This window comes from Suricata suricatta, chromosome 10, assembly GCF_006229205.1.
Source record: "Suricata suricatta isolate VVHF042 chromosome 10, meerkat_22Aug2017_6uvM2_HiC, whole genome shotgun sequence".
In the NCBI taxonomy this organism is placed as follows: Eukaryota; Metazoa; Chordata; class Mammalia; order Carnivora; family Herpestidae; genus Suricata; species Suricata suricatta.
In genome coordinates, this window is record NC_043709.1 from 114,365,468 (window position 1) to 114,385,992 (window position 20,525).

Genomic DNA, 20,525 nt, shown 5'->3' on the forward strand with positions numbered 1-20,525 from the left:
GCAACAAACCTACTGAAGCAAACTTCTCTCTGAAATAAACAGGATGGAGCTTCTGTAACTTCGTTAGGGTTTTGGCACTCCTGGCTGCCTGAATCCGTTTTAGCAGATGGTTCAACCTCACTTTTCAAGGCATTTGCTCTTGAGTACACCATAGAAAGCCCTCTAGCTTTCTGCCGGGTAGAAACACTGTAAAATATTCGTTTCTTTGGAGCAGCTAATGTAAGAAATGCAAAGCTCCAGTTAATGAAAAACGTGTTTATTTAGACCATCCACCAGGATAATAAATAATGCAATATACTAATGTAATAACAGATGTTCTCATGCATTTATCACATAAATATACAAGAAAGTTGGCTTATAGGGCTGCTGGGGCAAATTTGGAAAAGTGTATTTGGCAATACAGTTAAAGTTAACAGTGTTAAGACTATCAGACAGATTCTCTTACCTATCATTTTTTGAAATACGTCCTCTATATATCAGTGAATAAATGGTAATGTTCCCTTATAGTTTCTACTTTTTATAAACATGCCAGAGCTAAGCCAATTGGCAAAGAATCCAGGTTGATAATTTGTTACGTCTCATTATTTCTAATGGCAACTAAAGATTTAAACTCTTCTGCCTTTCAATGTTGAGACTGCTAGAGCGCCAGCCAGAGTCACTGAAATAATGACTTGTGTCTGAATGAAATAAAAACCCAAAGTGGTTTATAAATAGTAACTTTGATGCTCAATATACAAATATCATATAGTATTAGGATGTTTGTAATTTGATAAATGACCAATTATCTGACTGTAAAAGTGATGAACTTTGATTAAAGCTTAATTTTGCTAGTAAATTCCACATAAAGAGTTAAAATAGGGTAACCTTTAACATAAAGCTTTAAAACAAATAATTTAAACATATCTTAAACACTGAAAATGTGTTTTTATTTGTTATTTACAGCTAAATCCGTGATACCAGTGTAGAGCTTAATGGAGTCAACCGCCAGTCCTGTGTCCGTCTTTCAACATCTGCTATTACGAGCTAAAGCCACGGGCGAGTCAGTTCAGTGATGGAGAGCGATCTGTGGTCCACAGTAACTCAACGTAGGGCCATTTGGTTTGGAGACAGCGTTTAATAGGAGTGTCGTCTGTCTGGAGCATGGGATCTTCAAAACCCATAACCACTGCGGTCCCTTCAACATACATGACCTGTGGAACGAGATAAAGACACAGAGGTCGGTCAATATTCTTAGCAAATTCTTATGCTAACAATCTGAGCATTGCATATTATTTCATGTGAAACTTTAGTTTTTGATAGAAATTATGAGCAAGAAGATCTGCTTGCTAATTACTGTGAAAATATGTTTGGACACAAGAGGGTGATGGGCATTTAAACTGATAGCAGTTGATTTGTAGCTCATGAAGCCTATGTGAATACTAAAGCACATGCGGGTTGTTTCTGATAAAAGAAAAGAAAAATCATCCTTTAATTAACATATACCCCTTGGAAGAAATATTTATTTTATTTATATAACTGAGGCACTGGATACGCTGCCTCATGAGAGTACACACTATAAGAGAAACAAAGCTATGGATTCTGAGGAGGACTTCATTTTCTTTGACTTAGTGTCGCATTTCCAGAGCTGGAAGCAACACAAATTTCATGTGTGTCCATGAAATTTGATACTATATTAAATAATTATGTAATGCTATTCATAAGTATTCTCTGTACTGCATCAAAAATCATGGAGGAAAATTAAGGATGTCAGGATAGAAACAAAAATCACCTATAGAAAATGCTAGACAGATAAAACCAACCAGGTATTTTATCTACAGTGGTGATGATTCCCTATAAAAAGTACATGGGCAGATGGATATTGGAAAAAACTTTGAGAACTATCTGTGAAATAATATATACTAATACCGTAATTCACTATAAGGGCTCACCATGTACATTAAATGAGTCAGTCATTAATTGTAAGAGGAACACATACAGACTGCCTTCTTCCAAAATTTATTTTTATGTGTTCAGTGTTTGATACACATGATTGTAATGATGTTCATCCAATGTAAAAGCTATAAGCTGTTTGACTAAGGAGCCCAAAGAAACTTTACATGAGTTTCTGTAAAAACACATTTGTATCTTTATTTTGAGTAATGTATTACTTTCTAGTTTTGATGAAATAAATTTTATATAATAAAGCTACAACTCACACTTTTCAACTCCCCACAGCCAAACTTCCTTTTTTGAATAACTGTCCACACAGAATTTAACTCATTATTATTATTATCAGATAAAGCAAGCCCTATTTTTCACAAGGAACTTCACTTATTTAGGGCACTGGAGCAGACCTTCTTGGGCAGAGTACCGTGACCTGCCTCCGAGGCCTCAGCCCGCCGGGCAGAGCACACCCCTCCCACATGGCCAGCACTGTCATTTTGTCTACTGCGCAGAGACTTTGTTCCCTGCCCTGCGGGAAGCAGTGCCGCTCACCGTAGTGCTAGTGCATGCGTGCATACAACTTAACAGCATACATTACAGACTACTGTCCCATTAATATTTCATCTTTGATTCCAGATCTTGTTTTGAAATCATGCTCATGACAAGTGTCTTACTAACAAAAAGATGATCTGAAAACTTCCTACATACAGGTAGCATGGCCCAGCAGACCAAGGACATTATTGGGAATCAGGAACTCAGTTCCAATGCCTGCTCTGCCCAATGACTTGCTGTGTGAACCTTGGTAAGTCACCTCATCTCCCTGTCACTGATGCCTCATCTGTGAAACATGGATAATGTTGGACCTACCTTGCCGGGGTTCTGTAGGCAAATACTTACGACCGTACAATACCTCCTAGTACTAGGCTTTGTAAAACTTCAAAATCTAGATGAAGCACTCATTAACCCCTTAATAAAACTTGGATGCTCTGTTCTATCTATTTTTTGCTATAGATGGTGATAAATTGTGAAAAAAATCTTTGCATTCATATTTTGTTATGAAAAAGTAACTTTTAGTCTCAGATTCGCTCTGAAATAGGACACTACGATTGTGTACAGCCCTCCTCAGTTTATTTATGAAATCAGCCTGGCTGTGTTAGGTCTTATTCCTTCTAATAGTAGCTGTATCTAATGCTATTATTGAGTAAATGCAAATATTATCTATATATTTTATGGGTAAACAAAGCTAATTACCTGAAAAGAATCAGCAAGACCATAATAGCAAAGAGAATATCTCAAGTAGCAATTTTATGGGAACCAAACCTTGCTACATACTGATACAGTTACCAATTCAGGTGAAGACAAATTAATATGTGAATTATCATACCTTTTCATTATAATTTGACTGCTTCAATCCATTGTAGTGATAGACAGTAAACGACTCTGGACCACTGGAACCCTAGTGTAAATAAAATACTATTAAACTTTTAAATTATACTTTGATATTTGGCAATTTCTAGTTACCAATTGAAAGGAAAACACAAGTTGCTTAAATTCATGCTCTTTGGTTGGCAAATTATTTAATAAAGCAAGAAACTTATTAGACGTTATCTCCAGAAAACCTAAAAGCTGAAACAATTGCTTCTGGGTAAGAGATTGGAAAGTGGGGCGAAGTATTTATTTTTATTTTAGGCTCTTCATTAGGATATATTTGTTTAAAGACAAGACTCCAAAACACAAAAATGTTTCCTAAAAGATTATCTCTGCCTTTTTTTTTTTTTTCTAGCTGTAAATAATGTCACTGCAAACAAGAGCTATGCACCAGTATTTCCCACATGGCTCACAATATCAGGGGTTTCCACATCACCCACTTCATCTAGATATTGTTAAATTATAGTGTTCAGAGCCTTTAATATCCAATAAAAAAAAATCCTGGGGCGCCTGGGTGGCTCAGTCGGTTAAGTGTCCAACTTCAGCTCAGGTCATGGTCTCACAGTCCGTGGGTTCGAGCCCCACATCAGGCTCTGTGCTGACAGCTCAGAGCCTGGAGCCTGCTTCCCATTCTGCGTCTCCCTCTCTCTCTGCCCCTCCCCCATTTGCACTCCGTCTCTCAAAATAAATTAAAAAAAAAAAAAAAAAGGAAAATCCTAGAACTTGCTATTCTACTAAACTTTCAGGAATGTTTGATCATGTTAGCCCAACTGCCTTATCCTGGGTTCCCAGTTAGCTAAAGATCAAGTTCCGTTCTCGGAACCTGGCATTTGAGGCCATAATGGTCTGGCCCCACCTGGGTCCAGTGATTTCCTGGTTTTCCTTGCTGTGACTGATTCAAGGATGCGTAGGGGACAAAAGCCGGCCCTGTGGTCTGCCTTAGAATTTGGTCCAGTTTTGGAATGTAGAGAAGAGAGCTGCTGGGAATGGTAGCTCCAACCTTCTAGAGCAAGAATCGGCGAGGGCCTTATGGCCTCATTAGGCTTGTTGCTTCAGTTCTTGAATTTGTCTAAGCTACCCCCCGCTGAAGCTCTGACCTTCCCCCTGACTTCAGTCACTTCAGGCTGTGCAACCAAGAATCCTAAATTACAGGACCTAATCTACCTTCTCAGCTGATTCTCTCTCATGACAAACATGTAAGTCTATTGTCAGCTCTTTGCACATTTTTAAAAAACCTCTTTTCTCATTTTTCAAGATCTAATAAATCTAAGTTCTCTTACAAAAAATTAAATCCTACTCAAAATGCTTTACAAGATATAGACAAATCAATAACTTGTTCATTTTCTTAATTGTATACATGAGTGAATGAAATTAGTTACTTAGGAGGTAATTTGGCTATTTTCGGAGTTAACGTACTTTAACTTAAAAGGAGATCTATATATTCTTTAGTTCCGTTTAACAATTGGGCGAAAATACAGAACTACCAGCAGCAGGCAGTGTGACACAGTGGCAAAGTACCCACACTAAACGCCCCAATCAGCCACTGTCTAGCTGTATCATCGCAAGCAATTTTCTTAAATTCTCTAACCCTAAATTTCCTCATTGCCAAAATGGGCCAAAACGGCACCTGAGTTATAAGGCAGACAGTACCTGGTGCACAGTTGTGAGCTCAAAAAATGGGAGGTGCTTCTGCTATTGTTATTATAAACACAATGCCTCGAAATGCTTGTCTGTCCTCCACCCCCTCACCTCAGGCCCCCACACTCCCCTCCAATCTGCCTCTCTCCGAGGAGGCAAAGAAATGCTCTTCCATGGCACCTACTTTAAGCATTTGTAGTAATTACAGACGTTAGATAAATGTTTTCCTGGCTGTCCTTCTGAACTGTTTTGCAACTTCATTTATTCCTGGTTGATTAAATGTTTACTGAGTGTTACTATCCTGATGGACAGTAAGTAAATAATGGACAGAATGAGAGACAGTCATTTTATGCTCTGAGACTATGAGGAAGAAGACCTCAGTGCTGTGGGACACAGAAAGTTCAGAATGGAATAGGTGAATCGGGCACCATTAGAATCCACTGGAGGGTTTCTGATCCCCTAGGATGGGGGATGGACCTGAGAATCTGCATTTCTACAAACCTCCTAAGAGATTACACTTTGAAAGGCAAGGGGACTAAAATTATCTTAATTACCTCAAGGAATTGTACAATTCAAATATTAATTTTTAACTAATAAGTTCTTAGAATACTTGTAAGTCCTATCATGTAATTCATACATCCAGGATATACAGTTCCAAAGGGTGTGGTAACTATCCCACTGTTTACATTTCCCCAGTCAAAATCCCCTAAATTTAATGCAGTTTTTAAAATGTACTGAACATTTATTAAGCTATCTAAAACAGTATTAGGTTCCAAAAAAGAACTTTCAGAAAACCCTGGTAGTTTCATTGGGGGTGTGAACAGAGTGGACATCAAAATCTAGTGGTCATTCTGTCATGTAGGGGGAAAAAAAAGTCTTTTCCATGAGGCATCTATCAAAATTTTGAGAAGTCTAATAATGATCTTGTGATACTTACTTTTTGAAATTCACTATACTCTTTACTCATGGTAACATAACAGATCTATATTTAGAAAACATGGGTTCCTTTTTCAATTACCAAGGATGAACGTCAACACTATTATCTACCCTGTTAAAGATAATTTAAGCCTGAAATATCAAATTAACAATTCTATCTTGACATTTTCCCTCCATTATTTTGTTCCAATTTTGCTTCCTGGCAGTACATCTCCTTTGTAAGAGAGGTGAAAGAAATTGGCTATTGAAACAATGATCTTTAACTTAAACCGCACTGGTATCTGATAAAATGATCCCAGTATACCTGGCTACATATTTGGTTTAGCAGTAAAATCCTCCAGTGGGACAGGAAGGAAACAGTCAGTCGTACAGCCCATGCCTTCTGCATGTCAACAGTGCAGATGGAACACTCCTATCAAAGCCGATGGAAACGGCAGGGCTCCACACAAAGGTTCTTTCACTCAGCTAAAATTCTCCTGGACCACAGCAGTTTCCACTACAAATGCACTCCTTTACCTTTATTTAAACATATTTAAAAACATCAAAAAAGATCCATACCATCTATGAATAACAGTGACCTGGGAGAAGGAAAATTAGGGGTACAAATGGATAAAGAGCATCTCTGTCTTTTTACTCCAATAGTTCTGAATGTTATGCTTCTTCTAGAAGATTTTCATAGTACGTATTTACTGATGTATGTACACTTTTCCACGACCCCCTCCCAAGTGTTGCATTACTGTACTGAAACATTCTTCTACCTTCTCTGTGGGGGAAAGTATTTCGTCTTCTATCTCCATGTTAGAACATTTTGAACAAATAGAAAAAATTCTGAAACAATCAAAAAATGCTCATCCCAATGGAACAAAACCATACGTGCATTTCTTGAACTATGTTACCTGATCAGGAAAAAATTCTTGAAGGAATGGACCCAATAATATGATTCCTAATCCTTCTGGATCTAATTTATTCTTCATGAGATTTATACTATGGGAAGAAAAAAAAAAAAAACAGTGGATACCAAAGGAAAAAACTTACTTTTCTTCTTTCATGATTAAATTACTAGCACTATAATACATCTGACTGCCAAAAATCATATGAACTGTTCTTTTTAGACCCTTAATGACAAATACACAGGAATGACATCTAATTTGCCAAAACTTGGTTATTTTTAAACCAGAGTGATCTGTTACTATTTAGAATTTTTAAATTACGATGATGACTTTGGAATATTGTTCCTTATTAGGTAAAGTAATTTAAAAACCTCGGCTTATAAACTCAGGCTTATAACCTCCCAAGGCAAATTCTCTTTGCTTCATAGGTATGCCTGAATTTAACAATCAAATGAAGCACTTAACTTAAAAAAAAAAAAAAAGGTTCATTTTAAGCTCAAAGAGAAAAAGGAACAACACTGAAAGGTGCTGGTACATTAGATAACCAAAACCATCTCTCAAAGTCTTAATTTTAAGAACCAAGTGAGAGAGAAGCCTGAAATTCCCAGACAATGTGAGCTGAAGGGTAAAGAGGTAAACTAATTCTCACCGAGCTCAAGTGCATGACTTAGAGCAGGGGCAAGTACTGTACTGTCCCAGGAGCAGCCTGGCCTGAAGGCTGCTGTGCTGGGCCCTTACCATGGAGTACGTGTGGCCAACGCTGGTGAAAGGTGTTATGTGTGACTAGGAAGAAGGCAAAGTTTTAAAAATGAAAATGGTCTTTTTAGAAAATTTTCATTTTTCATGTTCTCTCTCAAATTATAAATGCCAGGGTAAATGTACCTTATTATATACAATATGCAAAGGATGGGATATTTGAATGTGTCTGAGTAAGGGTAGCAGGTTATGACCTGAAACAAATAAGGCAAGGCCATATTTAATATATTGCATCATTAATCCTTACTATGGGCCTATTACTTTATAGTCACATAAATGTGACTAGACCAATATACAGAATGAAGAACCTGGTCCAATCTGTCAGCTACTTCTAGAAAAAAAATCTAACTCAAGTGTACCAAGTGTGCTAACTTTACAAATGAAGGTATGTTATGTATTCTGATGAAAAAACAAAAATTAAGTAGGTGATATATAGCCACCTATGTAAGAATTTGGGGAAAAATTAACCTTTCCCCTCCTTTCCCTCTTAAGAATTGTCAGTAACCAAAATTACCGGAATTCAATTCTCTTTTGCAAATTACAGTGACATAAACAAGATGGCTCCCCTTGGAAATCAGTTTAGAACACATACAGTGATTAGGATTATACCATTTATTGGACTAGTTAACCTAGTTCAACTTTCAATGTTTTAAAAGTAATAATTTTTTTGAGTCAGTTAAATAACACGTCCTATTTAGCTTACTATTCAGGATCTGAAACAAGGTCCAACGCTTTCATCACATCTTCTAGAAGTGAATCAGGTATGAATCCATTATCTAGGGAAAAAATTAGCAGAAACATCTCGGAATAAGAGTTTTGCCAAGACATGCTATGAGAAAAATCACGTAAGAGGCAACTGTGGCTATTATGGTCAGACTCTTAGTTTTCTTGGGCACAGAGGCAAAAATGCATTTTTAAGGTGAGCTTTTAATAAAATAAACTCCACATCCCTTCTGAGAATTCCAAGGAAACTTTAAAGCCAAATTACTTCTTAAAGTTATAGTAATTATTTAGTAATTAGGTATGTCTTTTAATAAAACAATGTAAATTCCCTTTAAGAAATCCAGCGAAAATCAGCCTTTACCAACAAATTCCTTTAATGTCACTTAGCTTTTCGAAAGAATGTTAATTATGAGCTATTATTTAAGTATTTGACAATATAAGATCAAGAACAATCTCTATTACAGACTTGCTTTAAATAAAAGCCATAGATTAATGGGGAAAATTCAAAAGTTGAAACTCAGAATAGAATCAAATAGTTGATGAAGACTAGTTAGTGGAAAATATTCCTTTTCTTGGGCTTGTTGAGGGAATAGCACTGGGAAATGGCCCACATTCAGATGATGCAATGGAACATGACACAGAAAGAAAGCGTGTAGGTCATTTTGAAATCACAGTTTTAACAAGCGCTTAAGTTCATTGCCTTAAATGTGCAGTGACTGAGTTTCTCTACCCATTTACTCATTCTTGAAGACCGTTTCAGCTTTAAATCAACCTCCAACACAATATCCTTTTCAGGAATTAGTTTGAAAACAAAGTCTTTTCATGGAGAACAAGACGTACAAAAGCCCTGCTTCTGTAATTCTACTACAGAATAAAATGGAGCTGTTCTTCCACGAGGCGGCATATACTCTGTCTCTATCAGAAAGGAAATAAAGACTTTAAAGTCTTAAACCTCTTAAGTAGATGCTTACCCATTTGAAACAAAATTGGCCTTGACTAAAGGCAAAGAATCACTTAGGATTAACTTGTACAGTTGTTAAAGGTGAAGGTTTAATTCCAAATTGTCAGGTTATCAATAATTTGAGGTATAGAGAGTAAACGTGTTTGAAGGTACTTGCGAAAGTACTCAGGCTTTGTAAGCCTAACACTGATGAGTTTAAAAGGCAGAAAAGTAATCTGCTTAGCTAAGTCAGAGTATAATCAGCTCTCAACATGTAAATTAGGCTTTACTTGGCCACTAGTTGACAGGACGGAATCTCTGCATCAGCCTCCTTGTGTTCTGGCTATCACTATAGCCACTTGACAGTCTATTACAGTGTTCTCCAGGAGCACTGAATGGTGGGCAGTTTTCTCTCTTCTTGCCCTAATTAGAGACCTAACTGGCTGCATAAACTATGCAGAGAACAACTGGGAAAACAACCAACCTTTTGGACTCAAACACGATTATCCTCAAGCATCAACATCCCAAAGTAAGTGTAAGATGCCTAGGAGTATCTTAAACACGGACCTTCTGGAGCACGGCGGCAACCAGCAAGCCGGCGATTCTACATTTGGCACAGACAGTATTTTAAAGCTAGATGGTAATGTAATTTTCATAATATATCTAAGACTTTTAGTACATTCGAGATGATTAGAGGGGATTTGGAAATGGCTTACCCTTTTAAAGCCTTAGTTTTGATGTTACTTGAATCATATCAAAGCAACTATCAGACAAATTCTTTAGAATAAGAAATTCTTAAGTCTGAAAACAAATGAATCTTAAATCATCTAGTATTTAGGCAACCAATTCCTTACAGGATATGCAAATAGAGACACAGTGGAAAGATCCCAAGACCCACAGCAGAGGAAATGTGAGTACAATTTGCTGACAAAACAAACGGGAGCAGCATTCTAAAGCTTGAACACATTGCTGAATTAACCAGATAAACATAAAATAGACTTCCATTGGTTTTAAAGCTCAGAGGACCTGGGGCCAGGAGGTGTGAGAAAACGAGAGGGTGTACCAGTTATGATCCTAATAAGCCGTTACCACGTCAATGCTCCAGTACAGTTAAATTCTGTTTGAAAGGACTTGAAAGGAGAAAAGCTGTTTAAAAATAACTTTTGGGGGCACCTGGGTGGCTCAGTCTGTTAAGCATCAGACTCCTGATCTCCACTCAGGTCATGATCTCATGGTTCATGAGTTTGAGCCCCGTGTCAGCCTCTGCACTGACAGCTCAGAGCCTGCTTGGAATTCTCTCTGCCTCACTCGTGCTATCTATCTATACCTATCAATAAATCAATAAAAAATAAATGAATTTTTTAATCAACAGCTTGTAAAAAGCGTCAAGTTCTTAAAGTCTTAGAGGAGGAATTAACTCAATGTAAAAAACCAGTGATGAAAGAGAATGATAGTTAAGTGAGTTACCAATTTCCTGATAAGCTAAGAACATTTGCACCAATCAGGACTTTGTTCTGAAAGATGAGAATAAAAGGCAGAGCCTGGCAAGTCTTTTCATTAGCTCAACTGATGCTTCAGGAGGAAAGCCAAGTATCCAGCTTGTGAGGATATGGGGATGGGGTGGGCAAAACACAACAGCATTAGGACTGTACATTTTCAAACCACTGTAGGTGTAAGAGTGTCAGGGCGCCTGGGTGGCTCAGTCGGTTGAGCCTCCGGCTTCGGCTCGGGTCAGATCTCACGTTCGTGGGTTCAAGCCCCACATCGGGCTCTGTGCTGACAGCTAGCTCAGAGCCTGGAGCCTGCTTCCAGTTCTGTGTCTCCTTCTCTCTCTGCCCCTCCCCCTCTCATGCTCTGTCTATCAAAAATAAATAAAACAAAAAAAATTAAAAAGAGTGTCAAGTTTCTTGGGAACAGAAAATAAAACCGAAATTAAAAGATAATGCCATTTGTTTTAGTCAAATAGTTATTTTTACTAAACACTGAATTATACTTTACCTATCTTATTAAAAATGTAAGGGGAGGAGTTAAGATGGAGAAGTAGGGGAACCGGGATTTCCCTGTCCCTCAAACAGCTGTATTGGTCAGATCACCTGGCACACCCAGGAAATCCATCTGCCGGTGAAGGGAGACAGCGTGGCAGGAACGAGGGGCCTGTACGTGAACTGGGGGAGAGAAAATGGGGAGGCCGTGCAGAGACAAAAGGGAAAGATCATGAAACCGCAGTATTGAGTTAGGACAAGGGGAAAACATCTCCGGACCACCACTGGGGAACAAAAAATACGACACTGACAGTTTCTATTTTGCACACACACTTAGGAGTTGAGAAACGGAGGTTTCAAAAGTGGGCGACTTTCTCTGGAGTGGAGTTGCCGGGTGCAGCCGCCTTGGGGGCAGGGGAGCCAGTGTGGAGGCATGGCCGTGACCTCAGGGGCACACTGTGACAGACAGAAGAGTCTCCTTCCTCCAGGAAGGTGGGAAGAGGCTTGATCGCCTCCCTAAGGGCAGAAGACTGTGCATGCCTGCCAAAGGCCTTTTATCAACAGGGCGGTGTGGGGCTACCGCAGAACCGCAGAACCGAGGGTCCTTTTAAGATCACAGGTTCCGAGTCCCGGGGAGACCTTGCAACAGGACCGGCTGAGCAAGCACCAGCAGCTCCTTGCGGGCCGCCTCAACAGAGTGGTTTCACATACCAGGTCTGGGGAGGTCTGGGGAGGAGACACTGTGGGGGGGGGACCCAATTTTTCTCCGTCACCAACACGGTGGGGCTGCAGGGAAAAGGACAGCGGCCCCCAGTGGAGGCGGACCCGCTGACACCAAACCCCGCCCCTCCGTGCCTGGTAACTGCCCGTGGGAGACTGACACGGACACCACCACGCTGCCTCTCCTCCAGACCAGCACAGCCCCCGGTCCCAGCACCCACAGACAACTATTATTATTTTTGCTTTTGTCTGTTTTTTTTTTTTTCCTTCTTTCCCCCCGCCCCGCCCCCTTTTCTGTTTCTGATTTGTTTTTGGTCAGTTTTTAAATCCTGTGTGTGTCTGTGTAAAACACACACACACCTAATTTTTTTGTTTTTGTTTAATCAGGCATTTTCATGCTATTCTTTTTACACCTTTTATGTATCTCCTTCTTTATTTTCCTTTCACTCTACGGATTAAGCAATGGTTTTTTTTTTTTTTTTTTTTTTTTAGATTCTTGGCTTGGTCTTTTTTCTCCCACCCCTCCTTTCATTTTTCTCTTTGTCTGGAATCTGGCTCCTCCTCCCCTTCCTTTTTTCCAGGATTACTTCAATAAACAAATCAAAGCACACCTGGTAGAAGGTCCAACACTCCACAACAAGCAAGGAAGAACTGTGCAGAAGACGCACCTGGATACAGCAGCCAAAACACAACGGAATGCCCATAACACACTTGAAAAACACTTCCCAAAGTGCCAGGCCCTGGACAGTGTATTACTCCTTTATAATTCCATAGTACTCGCAGGTGCAGAATATGTAACAAGCTACTAAAACACATAAAAGACAAAAAGCTGTCCAAAATCACAAAATGGAAGAACAATCATCAAGAGAAAATCCAGGAAGAAATGACAGCCAGAGAATTGCTCAAAAGAGACCTAAACAATATATCTAAACAAGAATTTAGAATAGCAGTCTTAAGACTAATAGCTGGGCTTGAAAAAAACAGAAGACAGCACACAATCTCTTGCTGCAGAGATCAAAGACCTTAGAACTGGTCATGATGAATTAAGAAATGCTTTAAATTAGATGCAAAATAAACTAGACACAGTGACAGGAAGGATGGAAGAAGCAGAGGAGAGAATAGGTGAAGTAAGGTAAAATTATGAAAAATGAAGCTGGAAAAGGAAATCACTAGATCATGAGGGGAGAATTAGAGAGCTAAGTGATTCTAAGAAATAAAATGATATCCGTATCACTGGAGTTTCAGAAGAAGAAGCTCAAGACAAAGGGACAGAAGGTTTATTTGAACAAATTACAGCTGAGAACTTCCCTAGTCTGGGGAAGAAAACAGGCATCCCAGTCTAAGAGTCACATAGAACTCCCCTCAAATTCAAGAAAAACAGGTCAACACCATGACATATCATAGTGAAACTGGCAAAATACAAAGAGAATTCTAAAAGCAGCTAGGGACAAATGGGCCTTGACCTACAAGGGTAGACATATAGGGTTAGTACCAGTCCTGTCCGCTGAAACTATGTCAAAAGACACAGGGTATCAGACTGGACAAAAATAAACAAACAAACAAACAAACAGATCCAGCTATGTATTGCCTACAAGAGATCATTTCAGACCTGAGGACACCTGCAGATTGAAAGTGAGGCAATGGAGAACCATCTATCAGGCTACTGGATGGCAAAAGAAAGCCAAAGTAGCCATATTTCTATCAAACACACTAGATTTTCAAACAAAGACTGTAACAAGAGATGAAGAAAAGCATTATACCATAATTAAGGGGTCTATCCATCAAGAAGAGTTTACAAAAAGTGAAAGTTTGACTTTTCTTTGCCAATTCTGATGCCTTTTATTTCCTTTTATATTCTGATTGCTGATGCTAGGACTTCCAGCACTATGTTAAACAGCAGTGGTGAGAGTGGACATCCCTGTCATGTTCCTGATCTCAGGGGGAAAGCTCTCAGTTTTTCCCCATTGAGGATAATATTGGCTGTGGGCTTTTCATAAACTGCTTTTATAATGTTTAGGTAAGTTCCTTCTATTCCGACTTTCTCAAGGGTTTTTATTAGGAAAGGGTGCTGTATTTTATCAAATGCTTATTCTGCACCTATCGACAGGATCATATGGTTTTTATCCTTTCTTTTGTTGATGTGATGGATCACATTGATGGATTTGCGAATATTCAACCAGCCCTGCTTTATCAAAAATTAATTGGCCATACATTTGTGGGCCCAGTTCTGGGTTCTCTATTCTATTCCATTGGTCTATGTGTCTGTTTTTGTGCCAATACCATATTGTCTTGATGATGTGAGCTTTGTAGTAGAGGCTAAAGTCTGGGATTGTGATGCCTCCCGTTTTGGTTTTCTTCTTCAATATTACTTTGGCTATTCGGGGTCTTTTGTGGTTCCATACAAATTTGAGGATAGTTTGTTCTAGCTTTGAGAAGAATGTTGGTGCAATTTTGATGGGGACTGCATTGAATGTGTAGATTGCTTTGGGCAGTAATGACATTTTCACAACGTTTATTTGTAGGAAAGTGGATGGACCTTGAGGGTGTCATGCTAAGCGAAATAAGTCAGGCAGAGAAGGACAGAAACCGTACGTTTGCACTCATAGGTCTAACAGGAAAACAGGAAAAACCTAACGGAGGACCAGGGGGAGGGGAAGAGGGAAAGAGAGTTGGGGAGAGAGGGATGCAAAACTTGAGAGACTACTGAATGCTGAAAATGAACTGGGGGTTGAAGGGAAAGGGGGAGGGGGGAAAGAGGTGGTGGTGATGGTGGAGGGCACTTATGGGGAAGAGCACTGGGTGTTGTATGGAAACCAATCTGACAATAAACTATTTAAAAAAGAAAGAAGAAGAGTTTACAATTGTAAATGTTTATGCCCCCAACATGAGAGCAGCAAAATATATAAATTAATTACAAACAAATGTATAGATAATAACACTGTAATTATAGGGGACTTTAATACTCCACTTACAGCAATGGACAGATGATCTAGGAAGAAAATCAATAATGAAACAACAGCTCTGAATGACACATTGGACATTCAGATGGGCTTAACAGATATATTCAGAACTTTTCATCCAAAAGCAGAATACACATTCCTCTCGAGTGCACATGGAACATTCCCCAAAATAGATCACATACTGGATCACAAAGCATCCCTCAAAAAGAATAAAAAGATTGAGATTATATCATGCATATTTTCAGGTCACAAGGCTGTGAAACTTGAAATCAACCACAAAAAAAATGTGGAAAGCCCTCAAAGGCATGGAGGTTAAAGACCATACTACTAGGGGCACCTGAGTGGCTCAGTCCCTTAAGCATCCGATTCTTGATTTCAGATCATGTCATGAGTTCAAGCCCCACATTGGGCTCTGTGCCAGAAGCACAGAGACTGCTTGGACTTCTCTCTTGCTATCTCCCCCTGCCCCCATCCTTCTGTTTCTACCCCTCTCCTGCTCATGCTGTCTCTGTCTCTCTGAGAAGAAATAAATAAAAAAGGTAAAAAAAAAAAAAAAAAAAAAAAGAACATTCTACTAAAGAATGAATGCATCAATCAGGAAATTAAAGAAGAAATTTAAAAATATATGGAGGCAAATGAAGATGAAAACATGACAGTCCAAACCTTTTGGGATGCAGCAAAGGCAGTCCTAAGAGGAAAATATATTGCAATTCATGCTTATCTCAAGAAGCAAGAAAGGTCCCAAATACACAACCTAACCTTACATCAAAAGGAACTAGAAAGGCAGCAGCAAAGAAAGAACAAAGCCAGCAGAAGAAGAGAAAGAATAAAGATTAGAGTTGAAACAAACAATATAGACTCCAAAAAACCAGTAGAACAGATTAATGAATCTAAGAGCCAGTTTTTTAAAAAGAATAAACAAAATTGATAATCTCCTAGCCAGACTTCTCAAAAGGAAAAAGAGAACCCAAATAGATTAAAATAAAAAATAAAAGAGATTACAACCAACAACACAAAAATACAAACAGTTATTAAAGAATACTATGAAAAATTATATGCCAACAAGCTGGACAATCTGGAAGAAATGGAAAAATTCCTAGACACTTACACACTACCAAAATTCAAATGCGAAGAAATAGAAAATTTAACCAGACCCATAATCAGTGAAGAAATTGAGTTGGTGATCAAAAATCACCAACAAATAGAGTGTCCTGGGCCAGATGGCTTCCCAGGGGAATTTTACCAGACATTTAAAGCAGAGTTAATACCTATTCTTCTCAAACTGTTCCAAAAAGGGAAAAGCTTCCAGACTCATTGTATGAAGCCAGACTTCCCTTGAATCCTAAAGATTCCACTAAAAAGGAGAATTACAGGCCAGTATCCCTGATGAACATGGATGCAAAAATTCTCAACAAGATACTAACACATCAAATTCAACAGTACATTAAAAGAATTACTTACCATAAATTAAATGAGATTCATTTCTGGGCTGCAGGGCTCATTCAATATTTGCAAATCAAACAATGTGATACATCACATTAATAGAAGAAAGGATAAGAACGATATGATCCTGTCAATAGATGCAGAAAAGGAACTTGACAAAATACAGCATCTTTCTTAATAAAAACCCTCAATAAAGTCAAGATAGAAGGAACATACCTTAACATCATAAAAGCCATATATGAAAGGCCCACAGCTAATACCATTCTCAATGGGGAAAAACCGAGAGCCTTCCCCAATTTCAGGAACATGAGAGGGATGTCCACTCTCACCACCTTTTAATAGTGTTGGAAATCCTAGCCTCAGCAATCAGACAACAAAACAAAATAAAAGGCATCCAAATTAACAATGAAGTCAAACTTTCACTCTTTGCAGATGACCTGATACTCTATGCAGAAAATCTGAAAAGATTCCATCCAAAAACTCTTATAGCTGATAGAGGAATTCAGCAAAGTTGCAGGATATAAAATCAATGTTCAGAAATCAATCTCATTTTTGTACAACAAAAATGAAGCAACAGAAATAGATACCAGGGAATCAATCCCATTTACAATTCTATCAGAAACCATAAAATACCTAGGAATATACATAACCAAAGAGGTAAAAGATTTGTGCACTGACAACTATAGAAAGCTTATAAAAGAAATGGAAGAAAACACAAAGAAATGGAAAAACATTCCACACTCATGGATAGGAAGAACACATATTGTGAAAATGTTGATACTATCCAAAGCAATCTACATATTCAATGCAATCCCAATCAAAATTGCACCAGCATTCTTCACAGAGCTGGAACAAATAATCCTAAAATTTGTATGGAACCACGAAGACCCAAAATAGCCAAAGGAATGTTGAAAAAGAAAACCAAAGCTGTAGACATCACAATCTCAGACTTCAGTCTGCATTACATAGCTGTAATTATCAAGACAGTGTGGTATCGGCACAAAAAGAGACACATAGACCAATAGAATAGAGAACCCAGAAATGGACCCACAAATGTATGGCTAACTAATCTTTGACAAAACAGGAAAGAGTATCCAATGGAAAAAAGACCATCTTTTTTAGCAAATGGTCCTGGGAAAACTGGACAGCAACATGCAGAAGAATGAACCTGGACCACCTTCTTACACCATACCCCAAAATAAACTCAAAAGGTATGAAAGACCTAAATGTAAGATAGGAAACCATCAAAATCCTGCAGGAGAAAACAGGCAGCAACCTTTTGGACCTCCGCTACAGCAACTTCTTAGCTGACATGTCTCCAGAGGCAAGGGAAATAAAAGCAAAAGTGAACTATTGAGACCCCTTCAAGATAAACAGCTTCTATACAGTAAAGGAAGCAATAAAAAAAAAATCAGAAAGCAACGGAGAGAATGGGAAAAGATATTTGCAAATGACATATTCGATAAAGGGTTAGTGTCCAAAATCTATAAAGAATTTAACAAACTCAACACCCCAAAAAACAAATAATCCAGTGAAGAAATGGGCAGAAAACATGCATAGACACTTTTTCCAAAAAAGACATGCAATGGCAGACACACAAAAAGATGCTCAACATCATCATCAGGGAAATATAATCAAAACCACACCTCACACTGGTCAGAGCGGCTAAAATTAAGACCTTAGGAAACAACAGATGTTGGCAAGGATGTGGAGTAAGGGGAACTCTCTTGCACTGTTTGTGGAATGCAAACTGGTGCAGCCACTGTGGAAATAGTGCGGAGGTTCCTCAAAGAAATTAAGAATAGAATTACCCTATGACCCAGCGACTGCACTACTAGGAATTTATCCAGAGGATACAGGAGTGCTGATTGAAGGGGCACATGCACCCCGATATTTACAGCAGGTGCTATCAACAGTTAAATTATGGAAAGAGCCCAAATGTCCATGGACGATGAATGGATAAAGAAGATGTGGTGCATATATATACAATGGAATACTACTCAGCGATGAAAAAGGAATGAAATCTGGGCACCTTGGGTGGTTCAGTCAGTTAAGCATCTGACTTCAGCTCTTGAGTCACTGTTCCCTTGCTCATTTTCTGTGTGGATGGTCTAGCCACTGATGTAAGTGGGGTATTAAAGTCTCCTCCTATTATTGTTGTATTGTCAATTTTGCCCTTGATGTCTGTTAATATTTGCTTTATATAATTAGGTTTTGTTATATTTGGTGCACAGATATTTACAAACCCCAGGTCTTCCTGTTGGATGGATTGATTACTTTATCATTATGTAATGTCTGTCTTTGTCTTGTTACTGCCTCTGTTTTTTAAAGTCTATTTTGTCTGCTCTAAGTATTGGTATCTAGTTGTTTTTATTTTTTTTAAACTTCATTTGTCTGAAATATCTTTTCCCATTCCTTCACCTTCAGTCTGTATGTGTCTTTTGTAGGGAGTTTCTTGTAGGCAGCATATAGATGAATACTGTCCTTTATCTATTCAGTCACCCTATAGCTTTTGTTTGGAGCATTTAGTCCATTTATGTTAATGTAACCTTGATAGGTATTTTGCCATTTTGTTACTTGTTTCTTGGTTGTTACTGTAGTTTTCTGCTCCCTTCTATTCTGTTGGTTTAATGGTTCTCTTTAGTGTTTTGTTTGACATGCTTTCTCTTTGTGTAATCAGAGGGTTCACATATAACTTTCCATGTGTGTGGCAGTCTATATTAAGCTGAAGACTGCTTAAGTTCAAAAACATTCTAAAAGCACTAAATATTTACTCCCTTAAATATTTACGTCCTCCTTGAGGAAGTTCTCATGGATTTTAGCCACTCCTCTTTAAAGTTCTGTTAGTATCTTTATGACCATTACTGTGAACTCTTTATCAGGTAGATTGCTTACCTCTGTTTTGTTTAGCTCTTTTTCTGTAGTTTTGTCTGTTCTTTCATTTGGGACATAGTCCGCTCTCTCCTCATTTTGTCTGACTCTCTTGTTTCTGTGTCATTGGTAGGTCACCTACCTTTCTGGTCTTGAAAGCAGTGGTCCTGTGGTGTAGTGCCCTCCTGTTCAGGAGAACCAGGAGCTCCTAGGGTGATCCCTAAGTGGACTGGATGTGCCCAAATGTTGTGGCCAAGCAGCACATACTGTGGGCATCCTGGTGTGCAGATCTGTTCCCTGTGCAGACAACTGAAAGGCATTTTCTGATATCTCGAGGTACTCGAATATTCTTCTATCTTGTATCTTTCGTCACATCAATTTGCCTCCAAAACATTCACTTTGAAGATTTCTGTTATTTCTAAAACTCATATAAAACATGTACCTGAATATGGTGCACATATCCAAACACTCCCCCACAAAAGGGATACAAAAAAACAAAACTACGAACTTGCTTTAAAGAGGATGGCTGCATCCAGAAGTACAGCAAGCACATTCCCCGGGCCACTCCATCACCAGGAAGGACCCCCTCTGAGGGAGTTCACTGCATGGCACAAAGGAAAACAGGAGCACCCCAGCAAGCCTCCCCACAGTGACGTCTGCAGCCTTTGCCAGCCTTCAGCAATGTTGATCCCAGCTGAAGGAGCTGCCCAGAGCTCTGCTCACTTCGAATCTACTCCCAGAGGCTGGGGCTGTTGGTGCAGTGAGACCTTCGACACTGCTGTCTCACTCCCTCAGAGCGGGCAACAGAGCACTTCACCACATGTGAGATCAGAGGTGCCACGGTCTGTGTCCCACCTCTGGTGCCCCAGACTGTGGCTTTAGCCCAACACTATCAGGCTATCAATGGACACATCACTGCTGGCAAGGGCTACCAGTGCCCTAAGCCACACCCCATGCCCTGGATCACAGCTCTGAACATCACTGCCAGGGCAGTGTGCCATTGCTCTGAGCCCAGTTCCTCAGGTCTTGACATGCAGCTTTAATGGACCACCACTGAGACTGTGCTGCTGACGTCATTGCCTCCTAGAACACGAGCTGAGACTTTGGCTATGCTACTATTGCATCATGTCATCACAGGGCCTGTGCCACCGCTGTGTGACCCAACACTCCCTAGTCACTACAGTGAGCCCCTAAAGCCCAGTACTATGGGAGATCTGCACAAAGATGGACCCCAGACACCAGGGCCACAGTTTCTAGTACATCTGTGCCCCAGGATCTAGGCATTGTGATAGTTCTACACGCACCTGTTCCTTGA

At 39.2% G+C, this 20,525-nt stretch overlaps 1 protein-coding gene across 5 annotated transcripts in view; it reads right to left on the minus strand.

The window, feature by feature from the left end:
• Positions 1-240: 240 nt before the first annotated feature.
• The window catches only part of MINDY3 (MINDY lysine 48 deubiquitinase 3), a 90,440-nt gene continuing 70,155 nt past the window's right edge, over positions 241-20,525 (minus strand). For all 5 annotated transcript variants that reach the window (XM_029954551.1, XM_029954553.1, XM_029954550.1 and 2 more), the window contains 4 exons: positions 8,275-8,347; positions 6,822-6,909; positions 3,308-3,379; positions 241-1,190 (listed from right to left, as the gene is read on the minus strand). In XM_029954551.1, coding sequence (XP_029810411.1) covers positions 1,041-1,190; positions 3,308-3,379; positions 6,822-6,909; positions 8,275-8,347 — 383 coding nt within the window. In that variant the 3' untranslated portion in view covers positions 241-1,040. The remainder of the gene's footprint in view (positions 1,191-3,307; positions 3,380-6,821; positions 6,910-8,274; positions 8,348-20,525) is intronic.